Raw genomic sequence first — 25813 nt, 5'->3', positions numbered from 1 at the left:
TGCACCTGAGTGTAGATGCTGCAGTGAAGGCTGCCAAGGGTTAAACTTCACCCCTGGTCAGCAACGTAAACCTGCTCCACCAAGCTTGGAGCTGCCGTGTCAGTGCACGGGTGACCGCATACTCACAGACCCCTTGGAGGGTGCCGACTTAGGGGAGCATACAGCAGGCTACTAGTCCCTACCGGCAGTGCCTTGGTTGGGCCCAGGAAACCTAACCTAGAGCCCTATACTGGCATCCTGCCTACACCGAAACCTAGCCCTGAACTCCTGCCTTACAGGCATATAGTCAAAGTGTGAGCACCCGGCGGGCGTCAACTCACACTATAAAAAGGCAAGTCCCCGCCCACGGGGTGGTGGCATAAACTTCACCGCACATGCTCAGTATGGGCAAAATGGGACTTAGCCTCCGAGCGGCTCCAAAAGGTCTGAGCATGCTCAGTAGGGGAAGAATGGGACTTAGCCTCTGAGCGCCTCCAAAAGGTCTGGGCATGCTCAGTAGGTAGAAAGTTGGACTTAGACTCCACACACCTCACTGTCCGAGGGCGAGGGTTGGATTGACCCGCAGGTGGCACTGTGCACCGGAAGGACAACCTGCGGGACCCCATCATAACACATAATTGCTCAACGTATTCCATCACTTCACATCCCCTTGCTCTTTGCCAATGTAAAGGATGCATATTACTCATCTGCCCTACCACCCCTAGGTAGATTGGTTCACAACCTGGTGCATCTGAGACCAATATACACTCCACTTGTGCACAGAGAACTAGTTGTTACTCGTACAGTGATGATCTGGTCAGGGGAGAGTGTTGAGACTCTGAGAGACTTTTAATACAAGTACATAGGAAGCGCTGCGAGACTCATATCAGCATGACATTGAGGGACTTACACATTGCATAACTGCAATAATTGCATAACATTAATTTTTGAGAAGACAGCACGTTACCAACAAAAGTGGTGAGGTGTTCCTCCAATAACAAACCATGGATCAACTCTGAGATTAAAGCTCTTATCAAGGAGAAAAAGAGAGTCTTTAGATCTGGTGATAAGAAATGTCTGGGGGGGGGGGGGGGTGCAAAAAGAGCTAAGGCAACAGATTAGGGAGGGGAAAGCCAACTCCAGACAGGAGATGGAGCATCAGATGGAAGGTTGAAGTGTCGATAAAGTATGGAATAGCCTTAAAGAGGACCTTTCATCAGATCAGGCACATGCAGTTCTACATACTGCTGGAAAGCTGACAGTGCGCTGAATTCCCGATCTGTGCCCGTTGTAAAGCGCTATCGGTCCCGGTACCGTAGGGCTTTATAGTCAGAAGGGCGTTTCTGACAGTTAGCCAGGGACGCCCTTCTGCCCAGCAGCGCCTATCGCGCTGTACTGTGGAGCGGGGAGGAACTCTTCCCTCCCGCTCCTGCTAATACTCGTATATGGACGAGCTGTGTGAGCAGATAGAGGGGGCGTTCCTTCCCGCTCACACTGTACAGCGCGATAGGCGCTGCTGGGCAGAAGGACGTCCCTGGATAAGTGTCAGAAACGCCCTTCTGACTGTAAAGCCCTACGGTACCAGGACAGATAGCGCTTTACCCAGGGCACAGATCGGGAAAGCCGACAGTGCGCTGAATTCAGCACACTGTCAGCTTTCCAGCAGTATATAGAACTGCATGTGCCCAATCTGATGAAAGGTCCTCTTTAAGGCAATATTTGGCCACAGACAAAAGGCAAGTTCCCAGATAGAAGGAGACAGGAAATGGCTTAACAAACTGAATCTATTCTTCAACAGATTTGATTTCACTCGAGCTATGCCCTCACCAGCCAAACCCCACCACCACACACCAGGCCTCCACCGACTTGTTCTCAACTGCCATCTGGTTAAAATCTTATCCTTACTGAGTCTCAAGTGTGTAAGGAAATCAAAAGGATTAAAGCAGACAAGGTCGGAGCACCCGATGGGATAAGTGCAGAGACCAGCTTTGTGGTGTTAGTACACGCATGTACACTATGAGCCTGAAGCTGGGTGTGGTACCACATATGTGGAAAACATCTTGTATGGTACCAATTCCAAAGAAACCGATGAATCTCAACAGCTACAGACCTGTAGTATTTAGAGATGAGCGAGTACTGTTCGGATCAGTCGATCCGAACAGCACGCACCATAGAAATGAATGGATGCACCTGGTACTTCCGCTTTGACGGCGGCCAGCCGCTTAACCCCCCGCGTGCTGGCTACGTCCATTCATTTCTATGCGAGCGTGCTGTTCAGATCGGCTGATCCGCTCGCTCATCTCTAGTAGTAGTGACATCCCACCTGATGAAGGTCCTAGAAGGACTGGTCCTGACACATCTACGCCCTCTAGTGAGTTCTACTATGGATCCCCTCTATCGGCCAGGCAGAGTTCTCTCACCTGGAAAAACCAGGGAATACTGTGAGAATAATGTTCATTGATTTCTCCAGTGTTTTTAACATCATTCATCCAGAGCTATTGAGAGACAAGCTGGATCTTGTTGGAGTGGACCATCACCTGTCCTGGATACTTGACTACCTCACAAACCGCCCTCAGTATGTGAGAGCCCAGGACTGTGTGTCTGACACTGTGATCTGTAGTACGGGGGCACCACAAGGTCCAGTTCTTGCCCCATTTCTCTTCACACTGTACACTGCTGACTTTAGACACAACTCCTCCAGCTGTTACTTACAGAAGTACTCCGATGACTCTGCTATAGTCGGCCTTATCACTGATGGCGACAATAGGGAATACAGAGACTTAAACCAGGACTTTGTGGAATGGTGCCAGCAGAACCAGTTCAGGATTAATGTTGGGAAAACCAAGGAGATGGTGGTGGACTTCAGCAAGTGGACAAGTGCCCCGATTCTGGTGGAGATCCAAGGGACAGGCACTGAGATAGTCATGATCTATAAGTATCTGGGTGTGCTCCTCAATAATAAACTGGGCTGGGCTGATCACCTGGGTGCACTGCACAGAAAGGGTCACATCAGGCTGTACCTGCTTAGGAGGGCCTTTGGAGTCCAGGGGGAACTTCTTAAAGTCTTCTTTAACTCTGTGATTGCTTCAGACATCTTCTTCGGTGTGGCCTGCTGGGGGAGTAGTATACCAGTGTTAGGACTGTGCGGCCAAGATATCTGGGTCGCAGCCTGTTCCGCTGTCACTGCTCACTCCAGCAAGCATGGGGTTAATTTCTTTGCAGCTGATGCAGGTGGTCGGTCTTCTGACAGACACTGATGTCAGCCTATCGGCATCTGGCTTGCGCACCTGCAATTGGTAGCACACACTGTGTACTGGTCTCTGTTTAGCTCAAAAGACCTGACTAGACAGTCTTGTTTGTTGTAACGGCCGCTCTGAGCTGCACAGGCTGCCTCAGTGATTTAACTGAGCACACCCGGTTGGTGTATGGTTCTGGCAGTGACACTAACTGCCAGCCCTTGTTCGCACCAGGGTGTTCCTACGGTTCAGAGCCCAGTAGGGCTCCACAGGGTTTTTGGTGGAAAACAGGGATACACAACAGATACAACTTCATATATAGCGGAGAAACAGCTTTCATTGTTGGCTGTCCACACACAGAATTCACAGCAGTTACAAGTTCATATAGAGCTGAAAAAAGCCTTTCATTGTGGTGTATAGACCATAAAAAAGGGAATTAGTATACATCCAAAATGTGCAAGGCTAGCGCAAGGGGACGGGGATGAGGATGGGGGCGTGGAAATGCAGATGTGAAACAAGGTTGCGCTCAACCAACAGCGTCTACTGCGCCTACAGCTCTGCGGCAGCAAGCATTGTGCTTCTCCACAGTCCCCAGCTTGATGGCCACATTGAGTAGGCTGCAGGGTACAAACCTAAGTAAGCCCGAGCACCAGGAAGAGGTGTTACAATGGCTGGCGGACAATGCTTCCAGCACATTCTCCACCAGTCAGCCTCTACCTCAACTCCTCCTCCTACTCAACAGTCTGGTCCTCCTTCCTCACAACATGCCAAATCTTCCCAGCAACCTAATCCCACCTTTCCCGCCTCCCAGGAGCTGTTTTCGGCTCCATTCACTGTCCCTCAATCTGTCCCACCACGTCTTGAATCACCAGAGGTAACAGATGACTTCCCTGATGCACAAACACTGGAGCATCCGTTATCTCCTGTTATTTCTGTTGACCAGCAATCAGCCCTCAGTGATGACAATTGCGAGACACAGTTGCCATCAGGGCAGCCTGTTGCCGTCATCATTGCGCAAGAGGAGGAGGAGCCATTGGAGGATTTGGAAGAGGAGGTGGTGGACGATGAGGCCACTGACCCGACCTGGACAGGGCGGATGTCAAGCGGGGAGAGCAGTGGAGATGTGGAGGGAAGTGCAGCACCAAAGAGGGTGGCTAGAGGCAGAGGCATGTCTAGAGGCAGAGGACAGCTGCTTCACCGAAGCCAGGCCACAGCCAGCAGGGCCCAAAATGTTCCCTCTTGTAGCCAGCCTAGAATAACTCCCCCATCGAGGCCACGGTCTTCGGTGGTCTGGAATTTTTTTAATGTCTGTACTACGGACAAATATAGTGCCGTTTTCACACTCTGAAACTCAAAACTGAGTAGGGGTTCTGAAAAGAGCAACCTTACAACCACTGCCATGCGCTGTCATTTGGAAGGCAAGCACTGGGTTCAGTGGCAGAGAGCGAACTCTGTACTATCATCGTCTGGTGTTGCCGCCACTGCCTCTCCCACTCTTGCCAGTGCTGGTGCTGCAGTCCAAACCAGCAGCCAGGAAACCTCCACATCTTCCTCCACCACTTTGGGGACTTCTCCCTCATCCTCCCCTTTTCTTGCCTCAGCTCCTTCTCCTGCCTTAGCTCCTTCTCCTGTACCATCATGCGCCTCCTCAAAACAACACACCATCTCCCAGACTTTAGAGCGCAGGCAAAAATACAGCGCTACCCACCCAAATGCACAAACCTTAAATGCGCACATCTCCTAACTGCTGGCCTAGGAGATGTTGCCGTTCCGGCTTGTTGAAAGTCAGGCCTTCCGTGACCTGATGGCAAGTGCGGCACCTCGCTATGCCATCCATAGCTGTCACTACTTCTCCCGCTGTGCCATCACCGCCTTGCACCAGCACGTGTCACGCAACATCCGGCGGGCCCTAAGTTCTGCGATTTGCACAAAGGTCCACTTGACCACCGACGTGTGGACAAGTGCATGCAGACAGGGACGCTACATTTCACTGATGGCACACTGGGTGAATGTAGTTGAGGCTGGGAGCGGGTCACAATCTGAGGCGGTCTACCTCATTTCCCCGCCCAACATTCCTGGCAGGGGCTCTGAACCACCACCCTCCTCCTCTTCCTCCTCCACCTCCTCCACCATCACATTGACCCCAGCTACCAGCTGGAAACGCTGCAGCACTGGCGTGGGGAGATGTCAGCAGGCCGTGCTGAAGCTCATAAACTTGGGGGACAGACAGCACACTGCATCAGAGGTGAGGGATGCCCTCTGATGCCCTTGATGAGACGGCAACATGGTTTTTGCCACTGCACCTGGGCCCAGGCATGGTCGTGTGTGATAACAGCCGCAACCTGGTAGCAGCTCTGGAGTTTGCCAACCTCCAACACGTTTCATGCCTGGCCGACGTGTTCAATTTTGTGGTGCAACGGTTTTTGAAAATATACCCCAATGCCGAGCTACTGGTGAAAGTGCGGCGCTTGTACGCCCACTTTCGCAAATCCACAGTAGCTGCTGCTAGCCTTCGAAGCCTCCAGCAACACCTCCATCTGCCAGAACACCGGCTGTTGTGCGATGTCCCCACACACTGGAACTCGACGTACCACATGTTGAGTAGAGTGTGTGAGCAGCAGAGACCCGTGATGGAGTACCATCTCCAAAACCCAAGGGTTCCTCAGAGTCAGCTTCCGCAGTTTCTGCACCATGAGTGGCCATGGATGGCAGACTTGTGCGAGATCTTGCGTGTCTTTGAGGAGTCAACCATGAGGGTCAGCTGTAATGACGCAATTGTGAGTGTCACAATCCCACTCCTGTGTGTGATGCAAGAATCCCTCATCGCCATCAGGGATAACGCATTGGACACTGAAGAGTCGGGCATAGGTGCTGAAACATCCCAGCAGGATATTCATGGCACATTCCTGTCTGCTTCACAGCGTACATTGAGGGAGGAGGAGGAGGATGACGAAGTGGCAGATCTTATTGTCACACAGGAGGCTGGCGGGGAAATTCATTGCGTTCCATTGCTGCAGCACGGTTGGGGCGAAATGGAGGAGGAGGAGGAGGAAGAGGAGGAAATGGAGAGTGACCATTCCAGTGGGGGCAGCCAAGTGACGCCAAGTAACACTCTGGCACACATGGTTGAATACATGTTGGAGTGCTTTGCAACTGAATAACGCATTGCCAAAATCCTGGAGAGCAATGACTACTGGATTTTTGTAATCCTCGACCCCCGGTATAAAAATTATGTTTGTAATTTTATTCTGGTAGAGTGGAGGGCCAGTCGCATGAGTGATTGCCACAAGCAACTGGTGCAGAATATGATGGAGATGTTTCCATCAACTCTCATTGGCGGCACACAGGAGAGTTCCTCCAACAGGCCACAAACTGTCATCCGATCCACACCCGGCAGGGACACACTCTGCAGGGTCTGGGACACGTTAATGGCACCGCCTCGCCAAAGTACTGAGGGGCCTATAGTGACACCAGGAGGGATAAGTATAGGCGCATATTACGGGAGTACCTGGCCGACACCAGCCCTGTCCTCTCCGATCCCTCTTCGTCCTACACTTATTGGGTCTCCAAGTTGGATTTGTGGCTGGAACTTGCGCTGTACGCATTGGAGGTCCTTTCCTGCTCTGCCGCCAGAGTGCTGTCGGAAAGGGTCTTCAGCGCTGCCGGTGGCATAATTACGGATCAGCGCAGCCGGCTGTCAGCTGACAGTGCTGACCGGCTGATGCTCATAAAAATGAACAGCCACTGGACAGACCCATCATTTTCATGTCCACCGTTGTCAACCACGCCGACATGAAGTTGCATGTGTGTGCTCACCCTCTACAATTCCTGCTCCTCCTCATACTCCTCCTCCATCAGCGCTGCACAATTCTGATCCTACTAGTATCAATCCACCCTGATTCCCCCAACTCTGCTGGTTAAAGTCTTTACTCACTTCAAGGGCCAAAAACACTGTATTTTAAAGGCTCTACTCATGCCAAGGGCCAAAAGCACTGCTTTTTAAAGACTCTACTCACTCTAAGGGCCAAAAACTAAATCTCTGCTGTTTAAAGACTCTACTCACCCAAAGGGCCAACAAATCTCTGCTGGTGAAGGCTGAACAGGATTGGCCCACAGGTCCCCCTTCCAGCGCACAGCACCACCTGTGGGCCAATCCAACTCTTGGCGTCATGCAGTGAGGTGTGTGGAGTCTAAGTCCCATCTTGGAGGCTCATCTGCTGTCTATGGAGCAGCGAGCACCAGCTACCTGGGACGCCTCCCTCACTGCACAGGTGGTAGCACAAGCCTTGGCTCAGACGCCATCAGCTGCTGGGGCAACCCTCCGTTTGGTTCTTCCCAATAAATTTTCAGGAGAGTCAAAGGAGAGTAGGGGGTTTATCAGCCAATGTACCATCCACTTCGAGGTACAAGCTGCCACATTCCCCACCAAAAAAAGTAAGGTGGGGTTTGTAATCTCCCTCCTGGCTGGCCCGGGCATTAGAGTGGGCTATGCCACTATGAGAGTGAGGTGATCCTGTCACCACTCGTGCCACATCCTTCCTAGGGGCTCTGAAACAAGTCTTCTTGGGTCCACGGGTTACCTTTGACTCGCCCCTGCTGCTATTCGACCTAAGCCAGGGTTCGGACACAGTCAGTACATATGCAGTACAGTTTGGGACACTGGTATCCGAAATTGACTGGCCTGATAAGGCTTTGGTGCCAGTATTTTGGAAAGGGTTGGCTCCCCACGTCAAAGATGCTTTGGCAACCCGTGAGGTCCCTCTAATCCTAGAGGCTCTAATCGTTCTGGCTACTCGCATTGACTTGCGGCATAGCGCACGAGGGCTGGAGATAGCGGCCAGTCGATCCCGTATCCGATTGGCTCCCGTATTCCTCTCCTCCAGTTCTCCTGCACTGCCAATAAAGGATGCACCTGAACCAATGGACGTTTCTCACGCCGGAGCTACTTCCTGGCGTCCAAACTGTGATTACGTATGTTTCTCATGCCGGCTGCCAGGGCATCTCTCCGTGCACTGTCCTGAAGAGGCAGGGAAACTTCAGCCGCTAGTATCCATTGGTGGGGGATTACTAGCTATGCCTATACTGCTCACCAAATTAGTTTTCACTGTACACCTAGTGGAAGGTAGCCATACTATATCTGCCAAGGCGTGTGTAGACTCACGAACTGAAGGGGTCTTTATGTCATCTGAATTTGCATGCAAGAAAGGCATCCCCTTGGTGTTTCTACCACAGCCAATTAAGGTGCGAGTCGTGAATGTCTCCATCTTACCTGTGGAGATCACACAACAGACGGTACCGCTAGGTATGACGCTCCCCTCCAAACATAGGGAGACCATTTCTTTCTTGTCTCTGCATAAGGGTATGGATGATCTCATCCTGGGTCTCCCATGGCTTCGCCAACACTCTCCACAGATTAATTGGGTCACTGGGGAGATATTTTCCTGGAGTGAACACTGTCATCAGCACTGACTGTTACAATCAAAGGGGGTCACTCTCCAATCCATGACTCCTGATCCTCTTGATGAGGTCACTGAGACAGAATGACTTGTTATTCCTTCCGACAGGGTTCAGGTGGTCTCTTCTCTCTCCCAAGTATGGGGGCTGCCTGATAAAACTTTTCTACCATCCAATAGGCATTGGGAGTCTGGGCACACTCCTCACGCATTGGGGGACGCTTTAGTAGCAGGAGAACGCAAGAACTCCTGAGCAGATCATATTTCTGGCCTGGTATGGCTCGTGATGTCAGGGAATTTTAAATATAAAGTCAGAACCATAACACTGTAACATACTGAAATTTGCCCATGGTGGGACTATTAAAGAATTATCTTATCTTATCCTATTCTGTAGTATATCGCCATACATGTTAATATAAAGCTATCACTTTTCAACAATTATTCTTAACATCCAATATAAAAAAGGGAAAAAAAAAACAACATTCTAAATAAAAATAAAAAAAATACAGTAAATGTGAACTTTTTTAAATGCTTTTTCTTTGCTGGGAAAGGGGCATTTTTGATTAGACTCTGCACCGATCAACTGCTCCATGCTGACTCTGGTGTATGAACTTATATAGGGCATGTAGTCAATGCAGTGTATAGCATCAGAGCTGGCGTACTGTAGCTCAGCTCCTTTTCACTTGAATGAAGGAAGATAGAAAAGGGAGCTTTTTCAGAAATATCCATCAAATTCTTAAACCTCAGCACCACAAGTATATGGCCCGTACAAAGCAGCAATAAAATAAGAGACACAATTTATACCCTAACATAATGAACATTATTTTCTTTTTCAGTCTATCCATGACCTCTCCGGGACTGTTCCGTTGCTCAGAGTCTGATATTCAGTTCCGGGTTACCCAACCTGTGACCATTGAATATGAGGTGGGTTCCTGGAGTAACTACACTGAGATCCTACAGAACCTACGTGGTGGATATGAGATTATTGGGCCTCTCTTCAACATCAAATCGAGGGTAGACCCCAACATTGTGACTGCAGTCTACCTACCTCATTGTCTATGTCTAGGAGGTAATAAATAGTATTACACTGTATGATATCATTTATGTGTAATGTGATCTTACTGCATATGACCTCACTGACAAGACAGATCTATAATAAAATCAATAAATCATATAAAAATATCACATTTATAGAGGACCTTTCATCAGATTGGGGCACAGCAGTTCTATATACTTCTGGAAAGCTGACAGTGTCGGCTTTCCCGATCTGTGCCTGGTGTAAAGCGCTATCGGTCCTTGTACCGTAGGGCTTTACAGTCAGAAGGGCGTTTCTGACACTTAGCCAGGGATGCCCTTCTGCCCAGCAGCGCCTATCGCGCTGTGCTGTGGAGCCGGGAGGAACGCCCCCTCCCTCTGCTCACACAGCTCGTCCATATACGAGTATTATCAGGAGGGGAGGGGGCGTTCCTCCCCGCTCACACAGTACAGCGCAATAGGCGCTGCTGGGCAGAAGGGCGTCCCTGACTGACTGTCAGAAATGCCCTTCTGACCATAGAGCACTACGGTACTGGGACCGATAGCGCTTTACACCGGGCACAGATCGGGAAAGCCGACAGTGCGCTGAATTCAGCGCACTGTCAGCTTTCCAGCAGTATATAGAACTGCCTGTGCCCGATTTGATGAAAGGTCCTCTTTAAACTTATTTGCTATGTTTTTCTATTTCTCAGTTAATTTTATTCTATATACCTTATAGGTTTCAAAGGAGACAAGTCTTTGATACAATGTTTCCACTACAAGGATGATAACCTGGTTTTAGAAACACCATCGAGACTGGAAGGAAAGTACGCTGTGCTGGAGAACCCCACCTTCTCCTGTATCGGGGTTATTTTATATCCCTTGAGCCTTTTACAAGAGGAAATAATAAAGCTCAAATGTTATCATGGAATGGTTCTGTTATTCTCTAATACAATTATACGGGAAGATCTAAGACACCAGTATAGACTCCATCTGTATCTACTGCCGAGTGTCCGCACAGTGGAAAAGGTATTTCCTCCATTCTTCTATTACTTTAAATAATGGTTCTCAAAGTGCATTGGTCCCAGGGGTCAGAAGCTCACTTATCATATTTATGGCCCATACTTTAACATGAGTTAACATTTCAGAATTAAATTTGGTTCAGGTTTGTGTTTTTAGAACAAAATTTTTTATTTGGTCTGAACCAAAAGTGGAAACTGCTTGTAAAAGTCATGTATGACACTGAGGACTCCTAGGAACTTATCCAACCCTGTTCTAGCTTTTTAACATAAACACAGACTTAGTGTTGACAAAGTTACATCAACGTATGAAGATATAGGGGCCCAGAGGACAGAGCTACATGCTACTGTGCATCAAGTCACTGTGGCTTTACTATGCAAGTATCAACAGATTGCAATTGTCAGCTTAAAGGTTACACAAGTTGTTGTAAGGGAATTCCCTAGAACTGCTGCTGATACAATGGAAGAAGGGAAAGTCAGAGACCGTAATCTCTAAACTCAATCCAGCCCCTGTGCCCGCCTACTTGCCTGAACTATCCTATGTGACAGATAACAACCGGGCGACAAAACCCTTCCTAGGTATAAGTGATGACACAGAACAAGACAAGGTTAACAACACAGAAGAAGAGTCAACAAGCCAGGGGTCAAAGCCAGAGAGACAAAGCAGTACAACATTGTAATCCAAAGAATAGTCACAAGGGAAGCCAAGGGTCAGAGGTAAGTAATACAATAGAGTAGTAGGAAGCTAGCGAGGACAAAGTTACAGGACAATGTCACAATAACCAGCAGAAATTGTGTTGGGTGATGACCTGTATCTCAATCTCACCATGTATATGCAATCCAATCTCTCCCTGGGTGCACGGCCTTTCACCTCTGGACTGGATGAGGCAACCTTCGTATCTGAATATTCCACCAAAATATAGCAGGTCCGCACTCCTTGGGCTTGGTAAAATATAACTTTTAATAAGCCATTTTAAAACTCACATTACATAGAACAAGATGTGAAAAAAGTCAGGAAAAAGACATAGTGTTTAAAACCGCCGACGCGTTTCAAGGCTATACTGTCCCTTAGTCACGGCATTACTAAACAATACAATTCACCTTTATGTACGTTTCTCAGCAGCTGTTTCATCAGTGGAGTGAACACACCCATCATAACAGTGCTTCCGGTTTCCAACTTTCTTTTAAGTCATTAAAATGACAACATTAAATATGGTCACCCTTATATACATTTATATTACAATGTCACCTCATATTCACATTTACAATATACCAATTCCATTCATTACCTTTAATTACTCCATACCTCAGCCCACAGTTCTCACGGTCCCATTCATATTCTACCAGCAACCCACGTGATGCGTTGTAGCCTATCCCATCTCCCATGTCCCCACGTTCCCAGCCCTCCTGGACTTCATCCCCACATTATTCTCCGGTCACGTAGTATAGATCCACCAATCCTGGTTTACATCAGTCCGTACCTTCTATGAGAGGCAAAACTTAATCGGGGATGTATCACGGGTTACACATTGGATTATAGGAAGCCCCAGACAAGCGCCAGACTTGATTGGTAAACAGGCTGTCAATCACACAGGCAAGGCTAAGGTTAACTATTAGATGGACACAGGAGATGGGTGTGGTGGAAACTGAATTACAGAGGAGAGGTAACAGAGCAGTGTTCAGACACAGTAACAAAAAATCAAACTTAACATGCCTGCTGCACTACAACATGTGAGAAGAGAATGGTGCATAGACCTGAACAGGCAGATACATTACAATTCTCTTGAGAATTATCTGCATGGTCTTGCTGACTAAGATAAGATAAGATACTCCTTTAATAGTCCCACAATGGGGAAATTTCAGTGATACAGTTTCATAGATGGTACAGTAGTATATAACAAGAGAGAAACACATACAAGATCATGGCAGATAGAGAAATCCTAGGAATCACAGCAACTAAAAAGGAAAGAAACACAGACACACTGCAGGATCATTTAGTTCTCTGTGCGGAGTGATGTTAATAATACAGCTGACCGTGGTTGGAGAACACGAGGAGGGGTCACAGCATGTAGATATAACAGGCAGAAAACAGGTTTTTTTGCAGAGGTGGGGGACATATGCAGCTATCATGATAACATATGGCAGTTCCTTTGGTAGGTGGTGAGATCTCCTGCTCACAGCTGATAGTTCGGTATCTTGTATCAGCACTATTGTTCCTTAATGTTAGGATGGGGTCCCGCAGATCTCCAGCACACAGCACCACCTGCAGGCCAATCCAACTCTCGCCCTCGACGTCGTGCAGGTGTGTGGAGTCTAAGTCCCATCTTTCCCCTACTGAGCAGGCTCGGACCTTCTGGAGTCGCTCGGATCCTAAGTCCCATTTTCTCCCTACTGAGCATGATCAGTGAGATTATGGCCACCGCCCCTGTGGGCGGGGACTTGCCTTTTTTATAGTCTGAGTTTCCACCCGCCGGGCGCTCACACTTTAGATAAAAATTGTCAAGAACTGACCAGAAAGCTCACTGAACTGTCTTCGCTAAGACTAGGAGACCAGAGTTCATTTCTGCTGCAAGGCAAGTTGCCTGCCTAAGGGGTTCTGAGCAGTAGATGTTGTTCCAGCCCGTGGCGCTGCCAGCAGGGATCTGACACGGTGGCTCCAAGCTTTTGTGGAACATTTTGTGTTGCTGACCAGGGGCGACATTTAACCCCTGGCAGCCTCTCCTTGTATCAGGGGGAAGCATTGTGCTTAAGTTCTAGTTCTCTGCTGAAGTTAAGCAGTGGACTATTGCAAGGCTTCATCTGGCTCCAATCAGCATCTATACACAGGTGCGGCTTCCCAGTAAAGTTAACTGGTGAAAAGTTTATTGCAGTCTGTTCACACTAAGAGCGAGTTCACACGGAGTTACGTGCCGTGTGATGTGGCACGTAGACGACGCATGAGCTTTTGCGGGCCGTTCACGCTCCCATTGATTTCAATGCTATTTTGTGGCCGTGAATTTGCGTAGAATAGAAACAAAAGGAGAAAAAAAAATACTCCACAGGGTCTTCCATTCCATTTATAGTTGCTAATTCATAGTGCTAGGTTGCATGGTTAGAGGATTTTTGAAGATACAGACAAAAAGAGTGAAAAAGGAAAGATAAAGGTTACTCTCAGCTTGGAGCTCTGAATTGAGGCTAGTGATGTTCTATTTCTATTTTATTTCATATTATTTTATCTTTTTCTGCTGATAATATTCCCATTATGGCTACAGAACATTTTTGAATTATTCATTACTAGAGATGAGCGAACAGTAAAATATTTGTTATTCGTTTAGAATAGCTGCTCAATATTCGACTATTTGAATGAATATCGAACCCCATTATAGTCTATGGGGAAAATGCTTTGTTTCAGGGGATCCCACCATTCGACTCAGCAGAGTCACCAAGTTATAATAATAATAATAATAATAATAATACATTTTATTTTTATAGCGCCAACATATTCCGCAGCACTGTACAATTTGTAGGGTTCAAATACAGACAGACAGATACATTACAAAGAAAGTCATTTCACACAATGGGACTGAGGGCCCTGCTCACAAGAGCTTACAATCTATGAGGTAGAGGGGGTGACACAAGAGGTAGCAGGGGCGGCATTGCTTATACAGAGGTCAGACAATTCTCTAATAGAGGTGACTGTCATTACACAAACATAACTGTATGAGCCATCACTAGTAGTGTCCTGTAACATGTGGATGGAGCTTGAACAGATAAGTTAGGCTGAAAAGGCATCATATCAAGTGGGGTAGTGTGGGAGCGGGGACAGAGGAGGGTTAAAATTTAGGGATTCTAATTGTAGTACCGAAGGGTTTACATTAGGAATTGTGATAGGCCTGTCTGATAAGATTCGTCTTTAGTTTGCGCTTAAAGCTGTAGAAATTGGGAGTTAATCTTATTGTCCGGGGTAGAGCATTCCAGAGAAGTGGTGCAGCTCGGGAGAAGTCTTGTATACGAGCGTGGGAGGTTCTGATAATAGAGGATGTAAGTGTTAGGTCATTGAGTGAGCGGAGAACACGGGTTGGGCGGTAGACAGAGATGAGGGAGGAAATGTATGGAGGTGCGGCATTATGGAGAGCCTTGTGGGGGAGGGGGAGAACTTTATATTTTATTCTATAATGAATAGACAGCCAATGTAGTGACCGGCACAGACCCGAGGCATCGCTGTAGCGTCTAGCCTGATAGATGAGCCTGGCCGCTGCATTCAGAATAGATTGTAGAGGGGAGAGTTTAGTGAGGGGAAGACCGATTAGTAAGGAGTTACAGTAGTCAAGGCGAGAATGAATCAGAGAGACAATAAGTGTCTTTAGTGTATCTCTGGTGAGGAAAGGGCGTATTCTGGAGATGTTTTTGAGGTGGAGGTGACATGAACGTGCGAGTGATTCAATATGAGGGGTGAAGGAAAGGTCTGCGTCAAAATGCACCAATGAAGGTGTGAGGGGATACAAATTTTTACTGTGTTTGCCTCGTGGTATTCGACTGGAATCGAATACTTCGAACGGCCTGATATTCAATCGAATATCTATTTGATCGAACAGTGTTCGCTCATCTCTATTCATTACTACTAGAGATGAGCGAACAGCATTCGATCGAATTGGTATTCGATCGAATATCAGGCTGTTTGATATATTCAATTCCAATTGAATAACACGTGGCAAACACAGTAAAAATTCATATCCCCTCCCACCTTCATTGGTGCGTTTTTTTTTGGAACCAATAACTGTGCAGGGGAGGTGGGACAGGAAATACAACGGAGGCAGTGAAAAAAATTGGAAAAACCCATTGGCTGCCGAAAACATGACCTCGAATTCATAAGAATAGTGTCGGCCATCTTCGTCTCATTTTCATTTTGGAGTGATAGGGAGCGCTTGATCTCAGTGTGAGAAACTGATTTTAGTGTTTTATAGGCAGGAAAACATTCTCATAAAACAGCTCTTTTCAGAGCTACACTGCAGGAACACTGTCTACATACAGTGAACCTGCCAATCATGCAGTAGGGTAGCAGCAGGGGACATGGGTGAGGACGTATATACCCAGCTGGGTATCCAGTCCACAGTCCAGGTACTCATCATCACTCATCCTCCTCCAACCGCAGCCCCTTCACCCTAATGTAATTCTTAAAAAACTTCATTCATTTTTTAGGGCTCCACCCCAAGGGCCTGCAAAATAATTTTTTAGGGGTCACCCCAAGAGCCAAAAAATAAAACACTGCTGGTGCATGGCTCCGCTCACCCAAAGGGAGAACAAAACTCTGCTGGTGCAAGGGTGAACTAAGTTAAAGGGCCTAAAACTCTGCAGGTAGAGGCTGAAATCACCTGAAGGGCCTCAATCTCTGCTGGGAGCTCAGCTTAAGGGCCTGGAACTTAATTTGGAAGGGCTCATGTTAAGGGTTAGAAAAGTGAATTTTGGAAGGTCTTATCACATCACACACACACACACACACACACACACACACACACACACACACACACACACACACTGACAGTTCAGGGTGGGGACTGCTGTATTTCCCATTGCCTATTCCATCTGTGGTTGTCATGGGCAATGTGATTTAAAGGGGTGCTTGTTACTGTTTCTTTAGCTTAAAATGTGGGTTTCTGTCCATCCAATTGGCGAGAGAAGAAGGCTTCCAGGTATTTTCCCACTTTGATAGAGGTTTTTGTGGAAAGTGTGTAGTTGTTAGGCTGTTATTCGAAACGAATAACGAACATCGAATATTTTACTGTTCGCTCATCTGTAATTACTACACCATCCATTACTACTACTGGCTTTACATGTAATTCTGCCAGAAGTAACTGTAAAATAGCAAACAAATGGCTGAGAAAAGCCTAAGTATAGGAGATCCAGGGACACTGGACTCTTAACTGTCTATGACTAATTATCCCTTCAGCAATAATACAGGCGAAGCCCACGGTTAGTGGGTGGTCCATCATACAGTGTGGTATGTGATACACATGGGCATTATGGTCTGCATATCATGTGTGATTCCTTATAATGTCAGCTGGAGGTTTTTGATACCTTTTAGATGTTGTATACACTCTGGTTTCTCCCAGCATTGATGTAACATCTACTATATGGGCACACTGCTATTTACCTGCTATGTATATTTGTAGTCACCTACCCACTGTGATGGTACTTGATATAAGATTATCATTCCCCTATGTATTGTTATATGTATGTTATTTGTTTTTAGTGAATATCAATACATTTCATTATATTTTATTGGTTTTGTGTGGGTATGTTTGTTTTTGATCTTCAGTGTTTATTCCACACTATGTGATGAATTAGCCTCGTTTGTGTCTATAATTATCCCTTCAGCAATAACACAGGCAGCCAAAAATGGATAGATAAATAGTCTTTTCTTACATACTAGGCTGTGAAATGTACTGTAACAATGCTAGTTATCATAGGAGCAGTGGATCAGCTGTGGTCAGACGTTTGCAGAGTTTGGTGCACAGGAGCAGTGGATCAGCTGTAGTCAGACGTTTGCAGAGTTCGGTGCACAGGAGCAGTGGATCAGCTGTAGTCAGACGTTTGCAGAGTTCGGTGCACAGGAGCAGTGGATAAGCTGTAGTCAGACGTTTGCAGAGTTCGGTGCACAGGAGCAGTGGATCAGCTTTAGTCAGACATTTGCAGAGTTCGGTGCACAGGAGCAGTGGATCAGCTGTAGTCAGACATTTGCAGAGTTCGGTGCAGAGGAGCAGTGGATCAGCTGTAGTCAGACGTTTGCAGAGTTCGGTGCAGAGGAGCAGTGGATCAGCTGTAGTCAGACGTTTGCAGAGTTCGGTGCACAGGAGCAGTGAATCAGCTGTAGTCAGACGTTTGCAGAGTTCGGTGCACAGGAGCAGTGAATCAGCTGTAGTCAGACGTTTGCAGAGTTCGGTGCACAGGAGCAGTGAATCAGCTGTAGTCAGACGTTTGCAGAGTTCGGTGCACAGGAGCAGTGAATCAGCTGTAGTCAGACGTTTGCAGAGTTCGGTGCACAGGAGCAGTGAATCAGCTGTAGTCAGACGTTTGCAGAGTTCGGTGCACAGGAGCAGTGAATCAGCTGTAGTCAGACGTTTGCAGAGTTCGGTGCAGAGGAGCAGTGAATCAGCTGTAGTCAGACGTTTGCAGAGTTCGGTGCAGAGGAGCAGTGAATCAGCTGTAGTCAGACGTTTGCAGAGTTCGGTGCACAGGAGCAGTGGATCAGCTGTAGTCAGACGTTTGCAGAGTTTGGTGCACAGGAAACAGAAAAGTAATAGTGAGGCTTAGGGTAAACAAGGATCAGACAGCCATTTAGTTTCAGAAAGTAACGTTCTGTCCTCTATAAAGGTATAATATAAAGGGGGGGCCACACGGTGGCTCAGTGGGTAGCACTGCAGCCTTGCAGCGCTGGAGTCCTGATGCTCAAATCCCGCCAAGGGCAAAAAAAACATCTGCAAGGAGTTTGTATGTTCTCCCCGTGTTTGCATGGATTTCCATCCCATATTACAAAAAAAAAAAAGACATACTGATAGGGAAAAATGTACATTGTGAGCTCTATGTGGGGCTCACAATCTACATTTAAAAAAAAAAAAAAAAGGCATAATATAAAATGAATTAGCTTTACTAGAATGTTCAAAATCAACCTTTTACTCTTTGTATCGTAGCCTGACTACTGTATGGCATGTAACTTAATATTTTCCTTTGATTTGGCCCCATACAGGACGTTGTACTTTATGAGAAAAGGCATTTGTTCCACAAGATTCATAAGCCCCCTCAGATAGACGTTGTTTATTATAAGAAGAAATACAGAATCAATGGACCCCTAGAAGCACGGGTATTCCCCAGGGTATGTTGTTTCTGATGTTTGCACATGTGTCCATCGTTTATCTTCTGTGTCAAGAAATCAGGAGATGAATCTTTTTTCCAAGGTTGATCATATCTCGGAATATCTTAAGAGGTCTTTTCCAATCTTTAAGAGTGATTACCTCAATTAGGAGACCTGGGAGCTTTCGGCCGAGTTCACACGAGGTATTTTGGACCAGAATTTGACGCAGAGGTCGCCTCAGATTCCGGCCCAAAAACGGGTAGCTGTGACTGGATGCTGGTGCAGTGCACCGACATCCAGTCATGGCACTCCGTTCCAGATTAGGCCCAAATGAATAGGCCTAGTCAGGAGGGAGGGAGTGTCTTCAGGCGGACGTTTGTGGCTGAACTGGCCGCGGCATCCGCTTGAAGAATGAGCATGTTGCTTTTTTATTCCGGGAGCTGGAACAAACCACTCCCGGAAAAAAAGAACTGACCGGCTCCCATTGATTTCAATGGGAGCTGTCTTTTTTTGGACAGGATTTTGAGGCAAGTTCCGCCTCAAAATACTGATGAAAATACCCCGTGTGAACTCAGCCTTCAAAATACTCCAGGATGTCATGGCAGCCAAATGGTTCTCGTGAATAAGGATGAAGGAAAGGGGGGTTGTTTATAATTAAAATGGCGTAAAATAGCAGAGATGTACTGGCTAGAGATGAGCGAGTCCGATCAGCCGATCCGAACAGCACGCTCGCATAGAAATGAATGGACGTAGCCGGCACGCGGGGGGTTAAGCGGCCAGCCGCCGTCAAAGCGGAAGTACCAGGTGCATCCATTCATTTCTATGGAGCGTGATGTTCGGATCGGCTGAGTACTCGCTCATCTCTAGTACTGGCTATTACACTTGCTCGGTTCCTAAACAGGTGCCATCTTTACAAGCCCCACCATCTGCTGTACATGCATGGTGGATGTCCAGAAGGAATTACGGCAAGAGTGGAATTTCGGTATTTTTCCTGCAAGTACTATTTTTACTTCCATACTAATTGTAAAGATTATAAAACAAGACATTTCATATCCATATTGTAGATGCTGCAGTATGACAGTCACTCAGAGATATACCCCTTCACAGAAATCATTATTGAGGGGAACAGGAATACAGAAGTTGATGTGTCTATACTTCCAGAAGATGAAGATGTTGCAGTCTGGGAGAGCGTGGTGTCTGCAGGTGATGTAAAGCAATGGATGAAAAAGTTTTTTCTCGAAAAAAAGTAGTGAATTCTTGGAACTGCAATAGAGATGAGCGAACACTGTTTTGATCAGCCGTTCCGAACAGCACGCTCCCATAGAAATGAATGGAAGCACCTGGCACGGCGACCGGCTGCCGGTAAAGTGTACGTGCCAGGTGCTTCCATTCATTTCTATGGGAGCGTGCTGTTCGGAACGGCTGATCAAAACAGTGTTCGCTCATCCCTAAACTGCAACCGGTGTTGACTGAGGTGCAAAGTATGAGGTATTCTCTGGTTTTAAACTTTACCCCTCCAAAAATGTATTGACTTTGCTGCAGAATACTCACCAGTTGGCAGTCAGATAGAACAGTGACAGGAACAAGGTCAGGTGCCGAATCAAGACAAGAAGATGGAGCAAGAACAACACCATCACCATGAAACACAAAGACCAGGAACAGGCTGAGAGTAGTACATCAGGTACCAGGCGGCTTGAGGCAGTATGTAAGGGTATGAGGAATAAAATGGAAGAGAGACTGGAGGTGAAGCATAGGCTGAAGGTAAGGCATAGACACACAGGAACAGGTGAGCACTAGAGATGGGCACATGGTCTCAGCAGGAACTGAGTTCGACCCAAATGTCCCAACATGTTTAGTATTTAATGAAACTGAAGAAATAGGGATTCATTTTGAATGAACTAAATTGGCTGCTGTAACATGCATTGAGGTAAATGTATTATACTTTGGGGTCTCTTCAGACTCTAGATTAAGATAAGATAAGATAAGATATTCCTTTAATAGTCCCACAATGGGGAAATTTCAGTGATACAGTTTCATAGATGTTACAGTAGTATATAACAAGAGAGAAAACACATAGAAGCTCATGGCAGATAGAGAAATCCTAGGAATCACAGCAACTAAAACGAAAGAAACACAGACACACTGCAGGATCATTTAGTTCTCTGTGTGAAGTGATGTTAATAATAATAATACAGCCGAATGTGGTTGGGGGACACGAGGAGGGGGGTCACAGCATGTAGATATAACAGGCAAAAAATGTACATTGTGAGCTCTATGTGGGGCTCACAATCTACATAAAAAAACAAAAACAAAAAGTATCATGAGTCATGACACTTGACCTGCCCATTAGAGATGAGTGAGTGGTACTCGATCGAGTAGGTATTCGATCGAATATTACGATATTTGAAATACCACTCGCTATTCGAATGTAAAAGTTTGATGCAGAACCAGCATTGATTGGACGAATGCTATACAGTCGGCCAATCAACGCTGGTTCTTCTCCCACCTTTAGAAGTCTTCTCCGTGCAGCTTCCCCGCGGTGTCTTCCGGCTCTGAATTCACTCTGCCACTCTTCACTTTGACTGTAAGCGGCCATTTTCTTGTAGTGCGGGCATGCACAGTCGGCTCTGCCCAGGCCCAATGCCTGGCAGAGTGAATTCAGAGCCGGAAGAGCCGGAAGATGCCGCGGGGATGCTGCACGGAGAAGACTTCTAGGAGAATCCAGCCCGACCCTCACTCGTGGACTTGGTAAGTATAATTTGATTGAATGTTGCCTACCCCTGAAACGAGCATCCCCCCCCCCCCATAGACTATAATAGGGTTCGATATTCAACTCGAAAACTCGAAACGAATATCGAATATTTAACTACTCGCTCATCTCTACTGCCCATGTCACCACTGAAACCAAATCACAAGTCTCAGCAGTAACCCCAGGTTCATGATTTCACTGAAGAGACTGAAAGAGAGAACCAGAAGCCACAAAAAGGCCAAAAAGAGATTAGAGAAGGTAAATGTTTGTTTTTTTCACTTTACACCTCCTCCGTGTCCCACCAATTATACTGTGGGGTGTAAAATTTTCACTTTCAGTTCACGCTGAACTTGTTTGACCAAAAACAAATCTTACACCTCAACCACCTGAGACTGAAATAAAACTAATAAAACTGAACTTTAGTTGTTTAAATTATCAAAAAAATGTAAATATAGTTTCCACAAGTAAAACTGACTAATGCGAAAACGCAGATTTTCTGCTCCCGATGCACTTGCTGGCTGATTTGCATATTCATTAAAAATGGATTATCTGCATGGGATCATCAGTTTATTACCACTGAGTTACGGTTCTGCTTTTATTAATGACCCCTCCATGACACTATTATTGGTTTGGAAGACATTTTGGACCCGATCTTTGTTTTGTTTTTTTTTTGCAGAGGAAATGCTGAAGTTTCCATCCACGGGGTCACAGCCAGGTACGTAATTTGTGTCTATACTAGGACTGAGGTGACTGTCCCTTCAAGTCTATTGACTTTTTACAGAGGTGGGCTATGTGTCAGGATGATCTACAGTTTGCTTCTCCACAGCAATAACTTGTCACAGCAAGACACACTAGAAAATCATTGAAAGAATCAAGATAACATTCTGTGCCACAATGATGTTAACGCATTAAATTTCAGTTAAACGTTGCTACAATATAATATCTGTATGACAATCTATAGCCATATAGTGGAATATCTCATCCCTACACTCACATATTTAAAGCCTACCTCCATATAGGAATAACTTTTACAAATGAATAGTTCAGGTTACAGTATGAAACTTTGTGATACATCTTGTTAAAGAAATTTATTTTCATCTCCATTTTTCAAGTTGTTATTTTCTCCATATTAGTCTATGAAGAGAGATGAGGGGCAGAGCCGGCGTCAGCGCACGGCATAGTCGGGCAAGTGCCAGGGCTCACAGAGCCTCTGGGGGCCCCCCGGCACTTGCCCACCGCAGCACTTGCCTGTCCCGATTCCAGCTCATCGGCGTCCGACGGACACCGATGAGGTGAATACATAGACGAATAAAGCAGGAGCTGTGAGCTCAGCCCCTGCTTTAATGCTGCGGGCCTGCTTTGGCGTGTGTAGGCGCGATGTGATGACGTCACATCGCGCCTACAACTATGTGAATGGAGTGAGAGCAGAGAGAGGAGCGGCGGGGGAGCGAAGGCAGGTGAGTGTGTTTGTTTTGTATTAAACATTAAGGTGGAACATAATGAAGGGGGCCCATGAAACTGGGGGGAAAATGAAGGGGAGGGGGGAACAGCATGACACTGGGGAAGATTGGGGGGGGCGGCATGACACGGGCAGAGACGGGGGGACATGAAATTGTGGGCAGATAAAGGGGGGGAGAACGGCATGAAACTGGGGACAGAGATGGAGGGGGCCCAATGAAACTGGGGGACAAATGAAGGGGAGTGGGGGAACGGCATGACACTGGGGCAGAGACGGGGGAGACATGAAACTGGGCAGATGAAGGGGGAGAACGGCATGAAACTGGGGACAGAGATGGAGGGGGGACATGAAACCGGGGGCAGAGGAAGGGTGTATATGAAACTGGGGGAGAGATGGAGGGGGGACATATAATTTACGGGTGACTGTAGGACGATTATACTGTGTGGGAGCACATGATAAATGAATGAGAAAAGGGCGGAGTCAACATAAAAGTGGGTGGAGCTACATTTGCCGCGGCGCGCACATTTTGCCCCTCTTTCTACTCTTCAGAAGTTGGGAGGTATGGCGTTGGTTTTGCACTACTAGGTTGTAGATAAGAGGCATAAATAATAGATAATAGAAATAATGGTTATAATGTAAGCAATGCAGTAAGATTAGTAAGTGGTGAGGGGATCTCCTTAATAAGATATACCACAAAGTTTATTTCCTTCATTTGTACTATTCATTTATGAAAAGGTTTTTTTATAATAGGGGGGTACCAGAACCTTCTTTTGGGCAGAATATGTCCTTTTTTGATACGCCTGTGTATACAGTATCGGAGCAGACTACACTATTCCATAAATCTGAAACAAGGTATGCAAATATCCAATATGTCGGCTTGATGGACAACAAAGAGACGCACTTTGGGCCTCTGTTAAGTGAATCCTATAAATAATTTTGACATATGCACCAGATCCTTTCCCATTGGGATACATTTCTTTCTGTCTGAGGGTAGAAAGCTTGTTTTTCAGTGGGAAAGGTGCAAATATTTTATTACTGGAGACTGATAGTGACACCAGATTATAATTTCTCATTGCAGGAGACTGTCTGCCCCTCCCAGAACAAAGTGACCATTTTGTGGTTAGACACCGTGCAGTCCTGATCCGTATGATCTCTGTGGTAGATCCAGTTCTAGATGATCTCCTAGATCAATATCTCTTAACATATGAACAATATCAGACTGTGCGCGTCCAAAAGACCAATGAAGAAAAGATGAGGAAGCTTTACGACTATATAAGAGCCTGGGGTAATAATGACAAGGACAAAGTCTACCGGAGTCTGAGAGAACATAACGAGCCCACCATCAAGACGCTGGAAAATGAATTCCCTGCAGACCACAATGAACCCCACCGATTTCATGATGCCTATGTTAGATTAATTCTCTATGTTATAATACTCATATTCTTATATAACATCATATCCCTCATATCCAATCATTCGCATGCTCATGTCACCTCCACCTCAAAAACATCTCCAGAATACACCTTTTCCTTACCAGAGATACACTAAAGACACTTATTGTCTCTCTGATTCATTCTCGCCTTGACTACTGTAACTCCTTACTAATCGGTCTTCCCCTCACTAAACTCTCCCCTCTACAATCTATTCTGAATGCAGCGGCCAGGCTCATCTATCAGGCTAGACGCTGCAGCGATGCCTCTGGTCTGTGCCGGTCACTACAGCGAGGCCTCCGGTCTGTGCCGGACACTACAGCGAGGCCTCCGGTCTGTGCCGGTCACTACAGCGAGGCCTCCGGTCTGTGCCGGTCACTACAGCGAGGCCTCCGGTCTGTGCCGGACACTACAGCGAGGCCTCCGGTCTGTGCCGGTTACTATAGCGAGGCCTCTGGTCTGTGCCAGTCGCTACATTGGCCTCCTATTCATTATAGAATACAATGTAAAGTTCTCCCCCTCCCCCACAAGGCTCTCCATAATGCCGCACCCCCATACATTTCCTCCCTCATCTCTGTCTACCGCCCAACCCGTGCTCTCCGCTCACTCAATGACCTAACACTTACATCCTCTATTATCAGAACCTCCCCCGCTCGTATACAAGACTCCTCCCGAGCTGCACCACTTCTCTGGAATGCTCTACCCCGGACAATCAGAGTAACTCCCAATTTCTACAGTTTCAAACGCAAACTAAAGACACATCTTATCAGACAGGCCGATCACAATGTCTAACGTAAACCCTTAACCTTCCTCTGTCCCCACTCCCACATTACCCCACATGATATGAGGCCATCTCAGGATAACTTTATCTGTCCAAGCTCCATCCACATGTTACAGGACACGACTGGTGACGGCTCATAAAGTCTTATGTTTGTGTAATGACAGTCACCTCTATTACAAATGGTCTGACCTCTGTATAAGCAATGCCGCCCCTGCTACCTCTTGTGTCACCCCCTCTACCTCATAGATTGTAAGCTCTTGCGAGCAGGGCCCTCAGTCCCATTGTGTGAAATGACTTTCTTTGTAATGTATCTGTCTGTCTGTATCTAAACCCTACAAATTGTACAGCGCTGCGGAATATGTTAGCGCTATATAAATAAGATGTATTATTATTTTATTGTTATATGCATCTTTCTGACTCAAATGAGTCTCTGAATCCATTTTGTCAGTTTGAATCCATTGTGTAACACCATCAGATTGTGTAACATTGCAGAGTGTCTTCTCATCCATATATGGACCTTGATTGTGTATGACAAGACATTCGTGTCCCATTAGGAAACTAGATATTATCATTTTCATAGAATGTGACCAGCCCACAGAACCCAAAGATAGTTATACAGATCCAAAGTATTGGTCCGTCCCAAAAGTGAAGTGTATTCTTCCTTAATTTCCCAAAATATCATGTAACTTAAAGGTATACCAATGGTCAGCCATGTTTTGATGGTTTCTGGGCGGAACCTCGCAGAGTTCTGCTCAGACCAACCATACAAAATCAAGGTGTCCGCTATGTGATTGCTATCGGGAACAATCTGACTATACATCCCACCTGGGGTAAGATAATTGACAACTATGACACCTATAAATGC

At 46.5% G+C, this 25813-nt stretch overlaps 1 protein-coding gene across 3 annotated transcripts in view; it reads left to right on the top strand.

Moving 5' to 3' along the window:
• The window catches only part of LOC142202331 (NACHT, LRR and PYD domains-containing protein 1a-like), a 58290-nt gene extending 32951 nt beyond the window's left edge, over positions 1–25339 (top strand). For all 3 annotated transcript variants that reach the window (XM_075272406.1, XM_075272407.1, XM_075272408.1), the window contains exons 6-11: positions 9505–9737; positions 10422–10711; positions 18425–18550; positions 19594–19732; positions 21955–21993; positions 23816–25339. In XM_075272406.1, coding sequence (XP_075128507.1) covers positions 9505–9737; positions 10422–10711; positions 18425–18550; positions 19594–19732; positions 21955–21993; positions 23816–24285 — 1297 coding nt within the window. In that variant the 3' untranslated portion in view covers positions 24286–25339. The remainder of the gene's footprint in view (positions 1–9504; positions 9738–10421; positions 10712–18424; positions 18551–19593; positions 19733–21954; positions 21994–23815) is intronic.
• The last annotated feature ends 474 nt before the right edge of the window (positions 25340–25813 follow it).

Source organism: Leptodactylus fuscus, chromosome 5 (genome assembly GCF_031893055.1).
Source record: "Leptodactylus fuscus isolate aLepFus1 chromosome 5, aLepFus1.hap2, whole genome shotgun sequence".
NCBI classification, from domain to species: domain Eukaryota; kingdom Metazoa; phylum Chordata; class Amphibia; order Anura; family Leptodactylidae; genus Leptodactylus; species Leptodactylus fuscus.
This window is presented reverse-complemented; position numbering and strand designations above follow the sequence as displayed.